The sequence below is a fragment of the Erinaceus europaeus genome, chromosome 23, assembly GCF_950295315.1.
Source record: "Erinaceus europaeus chromosome 23, mEriEur2.1, whole genome shotgun sequence".
In the NCBI taxonomy this organism is placed as follows: Eukaryota; Metazoa; Chordata; class Mammalia; order Eulipotyphla; family Erinaceidae; genus Erinaceus; species Erinaceus europaeus.
Window position 1 is genome coordinate 4423881 of NC_080184.1, and position 13119 is coordinate 4436999.

The window sequence follows — 13119 nt, forward strand, 5'->3', positions numbered from 1 at the left end:
GAAGGGTTGACATCCAATGTCTGGCATCTCTGGACACCATCCCAGGTTAAAACCTGTTGAGGTGGCACTGGTTGCACTGATTGGATTGAGATCGGCAGGTGTAGTATCAAATGATATACTTCCAGGGAAGCATGAAAGAAAATGGGTCATGCCCCATTTTCCATAATGGGAGACATTTGGTTTCTATAGAGAATGAGGAAGGTTCTTAGCTGTCTTAAGAAGGCAATAGATTTAAGAAGGCAATAGGTAATTATTATTGTTATAACCTATTTATTTGGGAACTTGGTTTACTTGACAATCCCATGGATAGGATTCAGCGTACCATACAAGACCTTAGCATGCTATTTACAATATTGCTCAGTTTCAGAAGAAGCAAATATATTATTTTGCACATTCTGTTAGGGAATTATATGAGAGTTGAATTCTACAGTCAAGATTTTTTGCCTACGGTATAGTTTTTTTATTATTAACTTTAGTTTCTTGGACAAAGACAGTCAGAAATTGAGAGAGAAGGGGGTGATAGAGAGGGAGAGAAACAGAGACACACCTGCAACACTGCTTCAGCACTTGTGAAGTTTTCCCCCTGCAGGTGGGGATTGGGAGCTTGAATCTAGGTCCTTGTGCACTGTGACGTGCAGTCTACCAGGTTTGCCACCAGCTGGTGCACATATATATATGCGTGTGTGTGTGTGTGTGTGTGTGTGTGTGTGTGTGTGTGTGTGTGTGTATTCCTTCCTTATGCTCATAGCTCAGCTGACTTGAGTTCTGAGTGGCAAATGAGTATGTAACTGAGGTGCCACTGAAGCCACTATCACAAAACTATGCCAGTTCAGTCAAAGCTTGACCTAAATCTGGTAACTTGTTGACTTTTTCTGAGTTTTCAGGTAGATGGTTCTGGTTCTGACATTTACTGATAGTTGTCTTGCTCTCTATTTACTTTTCTGTAAAGATGCCTTTTGAGTTGCCCACCCCCATCCATCTCATTTTCCTAGGTGACATCTTTTTCAGTATGCTGAATTTTTACTGGTCTTCATGATTGTATATAATTTTTAATATTGTCAGTATGAAGAGATCATACCTCTGTCCAATGTCCTATTTGATTTAGCACATAGTCCTTAATGCTGGACATATTAGAAAGTCAACTTGTATTAATGGTGTGGGTGAGTGTAATATAGCATAATAGGCAAGACTCAATAGACTTTCATTTGGGAGTAAAGTGACCACACAGATACTGTGGTTAAACAGTTGTTTGGGTCAGACATGATAGGCCTAGACCTCCAATAGATCCCTTTCTCCACTGTCACTGGTCATATCCTTCAGGAACAACACAATGGACTCTGCTGTGAATCCCCGTAGGACCTTGCCCTCAATGTGGCTCAACAGTGGTAGAAAATGTCCCAACCTCCGAAGGTGCGGTGGATAACATACTCTATCTACCACCTGAGGAAGATGGTTCCTCAAATTGGTGCAATCTGGAACGTTTGGTTGTATAACCTTAGTGCAATACTTTAATTCACTAATTCTCAATCCCACATTTGTTATGTTTCAGTAGTGTTCTGAAACATTCTGAGTTCCTTACATTTTCATATCTGTTAGAAGGGGGCTATCAGTTTGGATTCTAAGGAACTGTCTACAATGATGACATCGATGTATGCATGAAATGCAAGAGTAGAATTTGAAAAAAGTCACTTATTAAAACTATTTAGTTACCAAGACTTCAACAAAATATATGCCTCCAGTCTTCTTGATTCTAAGCCATACTTTGTATTTTTTATTTGCAAAAATTCAAATATTTTGTCCATTTATTTCTAAACCCAGTACATATTCTAGTTTTTTATTTAAATTTCTTTTTTATTAATTTTTTATATTTATTTTCCTTTTTGTTGCCCTTGTTGTTTTATTGTAGTTATTGTTGTTGTTGTTATTGATGTTGTCATTGTTGGATAGGTCAGAGAAAAGTGGAGACAGGAGGGGAAGACAGAGGGGATAAGACAAAGATAGACACTTGCAGACCTACTTCATTGTCTGTGGAGCGACTCCCCTGCAGGTGGGGAGCAGGGGCTTCAACCAGGATCCTTATGCCCGTCCTTGTGCTTTGACCCATGTGCGCTTAAGCTGCTGTGCTACCACCGGACTCCCACATATTCTAATTTTAAATATTTTACATTTTATCTATTTTAATTAAGGTAGTATTGTAGAGTTTTATTTCATAGTGGGGCACTATACAATTTTAAGTTAGTTTTGCATACTGCTTTTTTTTTTTTTTGCCACCAGGGTTATCACTGGGACCCTGTGCCTGCACTATGAATCCACTGCTCCTGGAGGCCATTTTTTCTCATTTTGTTGTTCTTATTGTTATTGTTGACATTGTTATTGGACAAGGCAGAGAGAAATCAAGAGAGACGAGGGGAAGGCAGAAAGGGAGAGAGAAAGACAGACACCTGCAGACCTGCTTCACTGCTTTTGAAACAACCCCCCTGCAGGTGGGGAGCCGGGGACTCGAATTGGGATCCTTACGGCTCTCCTTGTGCCTTGCACCATGTGCGCTTAACGGCTGTGCTAACTCCTGGTCCTGTATCTTGCTTCTTAATCCATCAGTTGTTCAGACTATTTTGAGAGGTGAATGTAAGACGTTTACATGTAGGGTGGTGATAGATAAGTGCACTTGGCTTCTAGCTATTCTGCTTTTTCCTTTGATGTTCCTTTTTTTGTTCCTGTTGACTTTTTTCCTTTCCTGTTTGCTCCTGCTTGATATTTTAAGTAGTTGATATTCCTTCTTTATTGTCTTTAATTTTGTTCTCCTATATCTTTATTTATTGGATAGCAACAGTCAAAGATTGAGAGGAAAGGGGAAGATAGAGAGAGACGGGGAGACACCTGCAGCCCTGCTCCACCACACGTGAAGCTTTCCTCCTGCAGGTGGGAACCAGGGGATTGAACCCGGGTCCTTGTGACCTGTTCTGTGTGAACTGAACTAGGTGTGCCACTGCCTATCCTTTGGTGGTTCCCCACCTGCAGGGGAGTCGCTTCACTGGCAGTGAAGCAGGTCTGCAGGTGTCTTTCTCTCCCCCTCTCTGTCTTCCCCTCCTCTCTCCATTTCTCTCTGTCCTCTTCAACAAGAATGACATCAACAAATACAAAAATAAAACAAGGACAACAAAAGAGAACAAATAAATATTTTTTAAAAAAAGAAATATAATTCACTGGCTTGGGAAACAGTTTCACAACTAGAGTACCAGACATTCATGCTAAATGTTTCTTATTTGATCCCTGGTACCACCTGTGATGGGGAGGTGTTCTGACTTCTCTCTTCCTACTTCTCTCTGCTTCAAGTGAATAAGTCTCCTGTTATGTAACAAATAAAAACAGATCTTAAGTTAAAAAGCACTCTAGTACCCTCCCTCTGTGTCAGGCTCATGGACATGAGTTCCATAAAGACACTCCATGACCTAGAAACACTGTAAAAAAGGAAAGTGTTACATCAGGACATAAATGCTGAGAACAGAACAGTTATTTTCATTTCACACCACAGTGGCATGCTACTCACTCCCAGATCTTACATGAAACCTCTAGTATTTTATGTTCCCTATATCTGCTTTCTTTTAATTATTTCAATTTTCTTTATTTATTGGACAGAGGTATGCAGAAAATGAGACAGAGAGGGAGAGAGACAGTGAGACATCTGTAGCATGCCTCACCACTCATGAAGCTTTCCCCTTGCAGGTGGGTACCAAGGGTCTTCAACCCAGGTCCTTGCATATTGTAATGTGTGTTCAACCAGATGTGCCAGCACATGATCCCTATTCTCTATATCTGTATCCCTTAAAATGATTATGTTGAAAACCCAGGGGTTCATTTAAACATAAGGATTTAGTGCTGATCTCCTCAGAGTCTGGGTCAGCATAGATCACCCTAGACAAGAAAGAGAGGGTCAGTGTGCACATTTATAACATGTGGGTCGACAGGTTTCTTGCCTATAATTCAGTCTGCTATTTTTTAAAATGTATTTATAAAAAGGAAACACTGACAAAAGCCTAGGATTAGAGGGCTACAACTCCACACTATTCCCACCACCAGAACTCCATTTTCCATATCCTCCCCTGATATTTTTCCTATTCTTTAACCCTCTGGAAGTATGGACCCAGGGTCATTATGGGATGCAGAAGGTGGAAGGTCTGGCTTCTGTAATTGCTTCTCCACTGAACATGGGTGTTGGCAGGTTGATCCATACTCCCAGTCTGTGTCTTTCTTTCTCTATTGGGTCAGGTCTTTGGAGAATCAGGGCTCCAGGACTCTTTGGGGGTCATCTGCCAAGGGAGGTCTGGTTGGCATCAAGGTAGTATCTTGAATCTGGTGGCTGAAAACAAAAGGTGACATATACAGCCAAATTGTTGACTAATAATTAACGTAAAGGCTGGAATATTGCAGATAATGATTTGGGATTTCTGTTTTGAAGATATCTAGTAGGCCTATTTTTGTCATATTCCAAAGGTCCCATGACTATACTAGTTTTTCCCTGATCCTGACTTCTGATATGCAGGTGGATCCAGTTACTGTCTGGGGAGATGATGCTATGGCTAGAAAAAGGACCAGAAAGCTGTATCAGGGAAGTGAGTAGCTCCCAAATATGGGAAAGGTGTATAAATATTGTTGACTGTAAACCGCACTGATTTGATTTGGGGCCCATATTCAACTTAGGAGTCTATGTGATCTCTGTATCCCTGTAGATCTGAGCTCACATTCTGTAGTCATGATAGGAGCCTTCCAAGATGCTCCAATTTCAGGACCCATCTTCCACCATTGGTAGAGTATGTTATCCAGAATAAATTTAAAGGGTGGAACATTGTTTAACATTGTTGATCCACATTGAGGGCAAGGTCCTATGGGGGGCCCAATAAGAGTTCTACTGTGTTGTTCCTGATGAAGATGACCAGTGACAATGGAGAGAGGGATCTAGGCATAGGCCCATCATGTCTTTATGAGAATCTCAAGACTCCCTGACTAGGGCCCCAGATGATGGGGTGGCCTGATAGCGACTAAAGAGTCATCATTAAAGTGTGCCCGTCTCTAGATCTTATGCAGTCTGATGCTTTTAATCATGACATCCATCCCCCTGCCCAGATGATTACTGAATGATTATCAAGCCCATGATTCTGTGGCATTGCAATTTTATGCTATTGTGATCCATCCTGAAAGACTTCCATAAATCATCAGAGAAAACAAAAGTCCTGGAGAAAGTTTGACTCAAACTCAGACTTGTCACACCCTGAGGGGCCCCTGAGACCTGTCCTGCCACAACAGCCCCAAACTCCTTGCAGTATCATACACCTGTTTGGAGACTCACTTGCCCCAGTGAAATGATCCCTAGAGAATTAATTGACTTATTTTGGGCCACTAAACTTGATGAAATCACAAATGCCAAGGGCGAAGGAGAATCCAAACACATTTTCCCAAAGTGGTTTTCACCAGAGTGACCAGAGTTGGGCAGGTTCAGAGCCCCAGGGCAGAGGGTTCCCAGAGCTCCTTCAAAGCACTGCAGTGAAGCTGGTAAAAAGAAGGGACATTGAAAGCTGTTTGACACAGAATCACAGGGGCTGGAGTCTCTGCACTGTGACTCCTGCATGGTCACCTCTAGGCCTTGCCTTTGTCCTGTGCTTAATCCAGCTCAAGCCCCCATAGACTTCATGGGATTCAGAAAAGAACAGCAGTGCATTTCTGTTACGGCACAGTTAGGGATACCTGTCCCAACCTGAATACTTAGCTACATGCCCCTGGATCGCCTTAATCTTTATGACTCAACACACAGATGCACAGATAGGTACCTCTACTAACAAACAGTGCCATGCCATCCTTTCTGATCTGCCTTTTTCTTTTCCTTCAGTCTTTACCTCTATTTTGCAACGTGGACGTGGACATTTCTCACTGCCCTCTATTCCTGAAGCCTAGTGTTTACAGGGACGGGGACCTGCTGCTGGATGGCTTCTTCCCCCTCTACTCTTGGAAATCACAATTAGACCTACAACAACTCTATTGGCTATCCAAGCCAATCCAAACTTCACCTGAATGGTAAATGATTCACTATTTTTAAAATTATTACCTTTCTTTATTGCCTAGAGACAGCCAGACACTTGAAAGAGAAGAGGGAGAGAGAAAGAGAGACACCTGCATCCCTGCTTCACCACTTGTGAAGCTTTCCCCCTGCAGGTGGGGACCAGGGGCTAGAACCCAGGTCCTGTGCACTGTAATGTGTGTGCTTAATCAGGTGCGCCCCCTTCCCCATCCCATAATCCACTGTCTATGTGAGTGTGAGAAATATAATTGACAAATGTTTGCTCTCAGTTTTTCCTCTTTCCATTCTCTTAGGGTTTTCAACTAGTCGTTACTAATAGCTCAGCTTTGCATTTTGATGAATTCTTTTGAGCTTTGGTATCAAAGAAGTGCTTGTATAATCCAGAGTTACTCTTCATAGCGTTTATTTGTCTACTACAAATGCTGAGTTAAAATTTCTCAATACTGTCAATCAAAGCAAAATTTTTTTTCTTCTGTACTTACAAAGACAAGTATGCTGGGAACACTGTTAATTAAGTTTTTTTCTTTTATTTTGTTTTATCTTTTCACTTAGCTTAAACTATGTGTATATATTTCTGGGCTTCTTGATTTGTTATATAAATATATTTGCCTGAATTTATGAAAATGACCTTGTAATATATAGATATATATACATAAATAAATATATATTTATAAAACAGAGCTGGAGAGCAGAGTTTGATTTGCACATCAGGATTGAGAGACAAAATGCATCAGACCATTATTAATGTCCTCCCAAAGGAGATGTGTACTTGCAGACACATGGTGTATACCTTTCAATGAAGTCCTGCTAAATGTCTCCTACACCTCTTCCACAGTCTGCTTTTCCCTCTATTTATTGGGTATATATGCATACAGTTGTGACAAATATAAAAATCTGAAGGGCGTACAGAAATGTAGACATCTTTGTGTTCACATAAATATCCTCAGGGCATGCAAAATTGAATGATTTCTCTCCTAGAATGCTGACTACTCTATATCAGACCTGTAATCTCCAGCTCTAGTGATTATATCAGGTTCTGTGTTTACTCTGTAAATCCTGACCTTATCCAAAGGATACAGGCATAGTTAGGGATATCAGATAAGGCCTCTGTTAGCTTGAAGGTCTTTTGACCTGTTATCTGGGTCTACCTTGGGATTAGACAAACACCATAGAGGCTGAAGACAAAGCTAGAGTGACAGCAAAGAATTTCTGACATGTCTGGCATAATACCTGACTGTTAGTAAGTAAAAAAAAAAAAAAAAAAAGTTCAGCAGGAAACTAACAGGCATTGAATTGCAAGGGTCCATAAAAAAATCAAGGGGTTTTCAATAATGTTCTTACTGTGTATCCTTACAAAAAAGAGTCTAATCACTTACAGAAAATGATTTCTTCTCAATTTAAAGGTGGGTTAACACATATAATTTTCTCTTTTGCTTTGAAACAGTTTTCAAAATGTCTTATTGGAGAAGTTAGTGGTTTACAGAACAGTTGTCACATAAATACAATCTCTTATCTCCCCATGAGAGGCGGTTTGGTACCTGCAAGACACTCTCCGCCACCCGAAGGTCTTTGTTCCCACCATACACACACTAGGACACCAACTCCCCTTCCTCCATTTCTTCCCTTGTCTCCTAAGGAGATTTTACTTTGGTGCAATAACTTTCCTGAAGACACGGGAGATGCTGGTTTCACAGATAGGCAGCTTTCTATCTCCCCCAGACAAGTGAGGGCACACCACACCTCCACCAACTTATCATAATTCTGCGTCAATGTCTATTGGATTCCCATCATCTCTCCTTCATCCTTTACAGATGTTTTGTATCTAAAATGAAGTAATAATAAAATTTTACTTTCTGCATCCCATAGTGACCCTGGGTCCCTACTCCCAGAGGGTTAAAGAACAGGGAAGCTATCAGGGGAGGGGATGGGATATGGTGACAAAAACTGTGTGGAGTTGTACCCCTCTTATCCTATGGTTCTTGCGAGTGTTTCATTTTTAGAAATAAAAATTTGAAATATATATATATATATATATATATATATAAAACAGTAATGAATTTAGAATGCTGGCAATTCAATTGAGATTAGAAAAGAAGTGTAGAATAAATAATAGTGTAGAACTAAACTCAGTAAATGTTTGGTAATAGGGTGAATTAACACTAAAGGGATAGAGGTAGAAAAGAAAAATCCCTAACTCTATTTTCTCTGTGTTATATTTTTTAATTTCAATAAATCTAATGGTTTCATAAAAAAATTCACAAATTTTCCTAGTCTTATTTAAGTCTTATCTCTGAATGAAACTTATTAGTCTCCTTCAGGCTTTTTCTTGTAACATGGTCATCTTTTCTTAAGCTGAGTAATATATATTCTGAATATATAACACAATGTCACTCATAACTTACTTGCTGTTGAAGATTTAGGCTTCCAAAGCAGAGCTACTCCATGCAGCATGATGGTGAACATTGGCATTGGTCATCACCTTCAGATAAGTGGTCAGATAATTGGGTGTTTTCTGGAATACTTAATACTTTGTGGAATCTCCAAGCCATTTTCCAAATGGACTGGACTAATATATGATCCCAACAACCATGTCCCCACCTTTGTCCCCACGTCTTTGCTACTAACTGTTTTATCCTTTTTAATATATGGCATTCCTACAGTAGTGAAATGTTAATTCGCTGTTATCTTAATTTGTACTTACTGGATACTCACTTATTTTGACAATTTTTTTCTGTGTTTTTGGACATCAGAATCTCATCTTTGGTGAAAGGGTTGTCTAGATCTGTTCTTCTTAAATGCTGTTATATATATTTGAGTGGTGTGGGTTCTTAAGTATGTTGCCTATTAGCTCTTTGTTGAATATGTTGGATACAAAATGGTCCCATTCATATCATTTAAATTTTTTTATATATAAAGTGGAAACACAAGCAAGACCATAGATAAGAGGGGTACATTTCCCACACATTTCCCACCACCAGAACTCCATACCCCATCCCCTCCCTTGATAGCTTTCCTATTCTTTAACCCTCTGGGAGTAGGGACCCAGAATCATTGTGGGATGCAGAAGGTGGAAGGTCTGGCTTCTGTAATTGCTGCCCCGCTGAACATGGGCATTGACACATTGTTCCATACTCCCAGCCTGTCTCTGTTTTCCTAGTGAAAAGAGCTCTGGGGATGTGGGGCTCAAGGACACACTGGTGGTGTCATCTGTCCAAGGAAGTCTATTACATCATGGTAGTGTCTGGAACCTGATATCTTCTTGAATTGGTAATGGCTTATCTTGCCATGCAAAATTTTGTCAGTTTGATTTACTGGTTTTAGTATATTCTTTTATTTAGGTCTGTGAAAATACTTCTGAAGCAGACATCTTAGAGAGTTCAGCTACTGTTTTCTGCTATATTCATGAATCCTCTCTGGCTGTTGGTGGTGTTGTGTATTGCACTGAGGAATACATAGCCTGCGGCAAGGTCGTTTTTAACATAACCTTTGTGATACCCCCCCCCTGGCATACATCCAGGACATTGTTGGCTTCATCTTTAGTTTTCTTCGTGGCTTAAATGTTGTGAAGGATGTTGATGATTCTCCTTTTTTTACATTTTCTTTTAATTTTATTGAATTAATAATGATTGGCAAGACCATAGGATAAGAGGGATACAATTCCATAGAGTTTCCATCACCAGAACTCCGGATTTTATCCCCTCCACTGGAAACTTTGTTATTCTTTATCCCTCTGGGAGCATGGGATGCAGAAGGTGGAAGGTCTGGCTTCTGTAATTGCTTTTCTGCTGGACACATGTGTTGGCAGGTCCATCCATACTTCCAGCCTGTTTCTGTCTTCCCCTAGTGGGGTAGGGATCTGGAGCCGTGGGGTTCCAGGACGTATTGGTGATATCGTCTACCCAGGGAAGTCAGATTGGCATCATGGTAGGATCTGCAACTTGGTGACTGAAAAAGCAGTAAGATAGAAAGCAGAACAAATTGTTTAATAAGCAGGAGTCTAAAGGTCAGCCTAGAGCAGATGAGATTTGGGGGGTCTCCATTTTGGAAAAAGCTGGGGAGTCTATTTGAGGTATATTCCAAGGGGCTCATGGCATTACTAATTTTTGCCTGAGACTGATAGCTACCATGTTGCCAATCTGACTTCCCCGGGTAGACGACATAACCAATGTGTCCTGGAACCCCATCACATTCTGTGGTCATAGCTAGGAATATTCCAGGCTTTACTTATTTGCAGGAACCATCTTCCTCAATGGGTAGCATATTTTGTCCCCCCTTCAGAGAGAGGGTAATCACGTTAATTACTTTTCTTGATTCCACACGAGTGAAATCTCCATAGTTTTTTTTCATGTCTTTACTTATTTCACTAAGTTAAGTCACCTGCAGTTCCATCCTTTATTATTTCTTTTTTCTCAAAAAGATTGCGATATCTTTAGTGATTACAGAGTAGTGTCCCATGAACAAAATAACGCATACCTTATTTAGCCAATTATATGCTAATGGGCATTTAGGCTGCTTCCACTTTTTGGCAATTGTAAATAGTGCAGGTATCACTACATATAAGGGTGCATATGTCCCTTTAATAGTGTTCATTTTATTTTATTTTTGGCAACTGTGGATACAGGTACAAAGTGCAATTATGTGTGGGTCTGACTTCCCCTTTGTATGTGTGTTTTAATAGACACAGTGTGATGTATGAATTAAAATTCACTACATTATAATGTAATCAGAGGCAGCAGCAACGCTGTTCAGTAACATTTTGACCAAAATATTTTAAATATAGGAGACATAATAATAAAATATCTACAACACAGATTACCAAAAGTGAGTGAATATTTTTGTATGCCAGAAATTGAAAATAGTTTGCATTTACTATTTTGTGGAGGGGCTCATCTGCTTGAGCACACATGTTACAGTGCACAAGGACCCAGGTTTGAGACCCTGGTGCCCACCTATGGGGGGGAAGCTTCAGAAGTGGTGAAGCAGGGTTGCAGGTGTCTCTCTGTCTCTCACTCTATCTCTCTCTCCTTCCCTCTCAATTTATGACTATTTATATCAAATAAATAAATAAAGATAATAAAGATAATATTCTGTGGAGATTTTAAGTGCTCATGAATGTTTAATTGACTATCAGTCTCTGATAGCTTAAGAGATATCTCTGAGTTAATAACTTTAAAATTTTTTTTAAATCTTTATTCATTTTTTTGGATAGAGACAGCCAGAAATTGAGAGGAAAGGGGAGATAGGGAGACAGAGAGACACCTGAAGCCCTGCTTCACCACTTGTGAAGCTTTCCCCCTTGAACTTGGGAAATGGCGTAATGTAACACGCGTGCTCAACCAAATGCGCCACCACCCAAGCCCGAGTTCAATAACTTGATCGTTGTCTCTCATGCTGTGTTTCCCATTCAGGTGGGAGTTGCACAATTATCATTACATTCTGGCCTTTCTCTTTGCCATTGAAGAGATCAACAAGGACCCCCGTCTGCTGCCTAATTTCACACTCGGTTTCAATCTCTACAACGCCTTTAATAAAAATGACAAGCCTTTGGAGAACATCTTCTTTTGGTTCTCAGGAGGGAATCAGACTGTCCCTAATTATAGCTGTCAGAAACAAAGCAAATCTGCCGCCATTATTGCAGGAACCACACCAGAATTCTCATCAAATATTTCACCACTTTTGGAACTCTACAAAATTCCACAGGTAAGAGAGTTTTACATTCGATGTATATAGTTGAAAAGTCCCAACTGGCCTTTCTTATCCCTTATGAAAAGAAAAAAAAAATGTGTGTCTGGTTCAGAATCAAGAGAAAATATCTCTGGTAATTCTACTATGGAATTCTTTTTAATGTTTACTTATTCATCTTTTTAAATATATATTTTATTTTTCCCTTTTGTTGCCCTTGTTGTTTAACATTGTTGTGGTTATTGGTATTGTTGTTATTGGATGGGACAGAGATAAATGGAGAGAGAAGGGGAAGACAGAGAAGCGAGGAGAAAGACAGACACATGCAAACCTGTTTGACCTCCTGTGAAGCAACTCCCCTATAAGTGGGGAGCCGGAACTCCAGCCAGGTTCCTTTCGCCAGTCCTTGTGCTTTGTGCCACATGCGCTTAACCCGCTGCGCCACCGCCTGACTCCCTACTTATTCATCTTTATAAGAAGAGAGAAAGCAAAATCACTGCCTAACTCCGGAATATGCAGAATTCATCTGTGTGTGTGTGTGTGTGTGTGTGTGTGTGTGTGTGTGTGTGTGTGTGTAAGAGTGCATTGGCATTCTATTCAGTAATCTTTTTGAATGTCAAGTTCTTCTTTTATTATCTTTATTTATTTATTGGACAGAGATAGCGAGAAATAGAGAGGTGGGAGATGGAGAGATAGGGAGAGAGACAGAGAGACACCTGCAACACTGCTTCACCACTTGTGAAGCTTTTCCTCTGCAGATGGGGACCGGGGGCTTCAACCCGGGTCCATGCACATTTTGACATGTACACTCAACCTGGTGCACCATGACCCAGCCGCTACTCAGTATTTTTTTTTGTAATTATACAGTACAGAGTTATCAACTACAGTCATCACATATTTTAGTCTCTCAAGCCTTTTTCATCTTATTACGTAAAGCTTGTACCTTTTTGCCAAACTTTCCCTATTTTCCCGCTTCCCAACTGCTGGCAACTATTTTTCTATTTCTGTTTCTATGAGATCTCCTTTTTCTTCTCCTTCTTCTTCTCCTTCTTCTTCTTCTTCTTCTTCTTCTTCTTTCACAAATAACGATATTTTTGCAGAATTTCAGTCCCCCCCAACTTATTTCAATAAAGACAATGTCCTCAAGTTCCATCCATGCTGTCATAAGTGCCAGGGCTTCCTTCTCTCCCACACATAGTACTTATTGCATGTGGAACAGAATTCATAGCTTCATTATTCTTTCTGCAGGAAGCTTATTTCTTGGGTGCTGTGACTAATGCTACTATCAGCATGGTAGTGTGATTATCTCTTTGATAGTTTGCTTTCCTTTAGTTTGAATATACAGATGTATATCCCAGAAGTAGTAT

At 40.1% G+C, this 13119-nt stretch overlaps 1 protein-coding gene across 1 annotated transcript in view; it reads left to right on the forward strand.

Moving 5' to 3' along the window:
- Positions 1 to 1330: 1330 nt before the first annotated feature.
- LOC132535637 (vomeronasal type-2 receptor 116-like) overlaps positions 1331 to 13119 on the forward strand; it is a 33761-nt gene continuing 21972 nt past the window's right edge. Inside the window, exons 1-3 of the mRNA XM_060182250.1 lie at positions 1331 to 1410; positions 8491 to 8562; positions 11479 to 11770. Coding sequence (XP_060038233.1) covers positions 1331 to 1410; positions 8491 to 8562; positions 11479 to 11770 — 444 coding nt within the window. The remainder of the gene's footprint in view (positions 1411 to 8490; positions 8563 to 11478; positions 11771 to 13119) is intronic.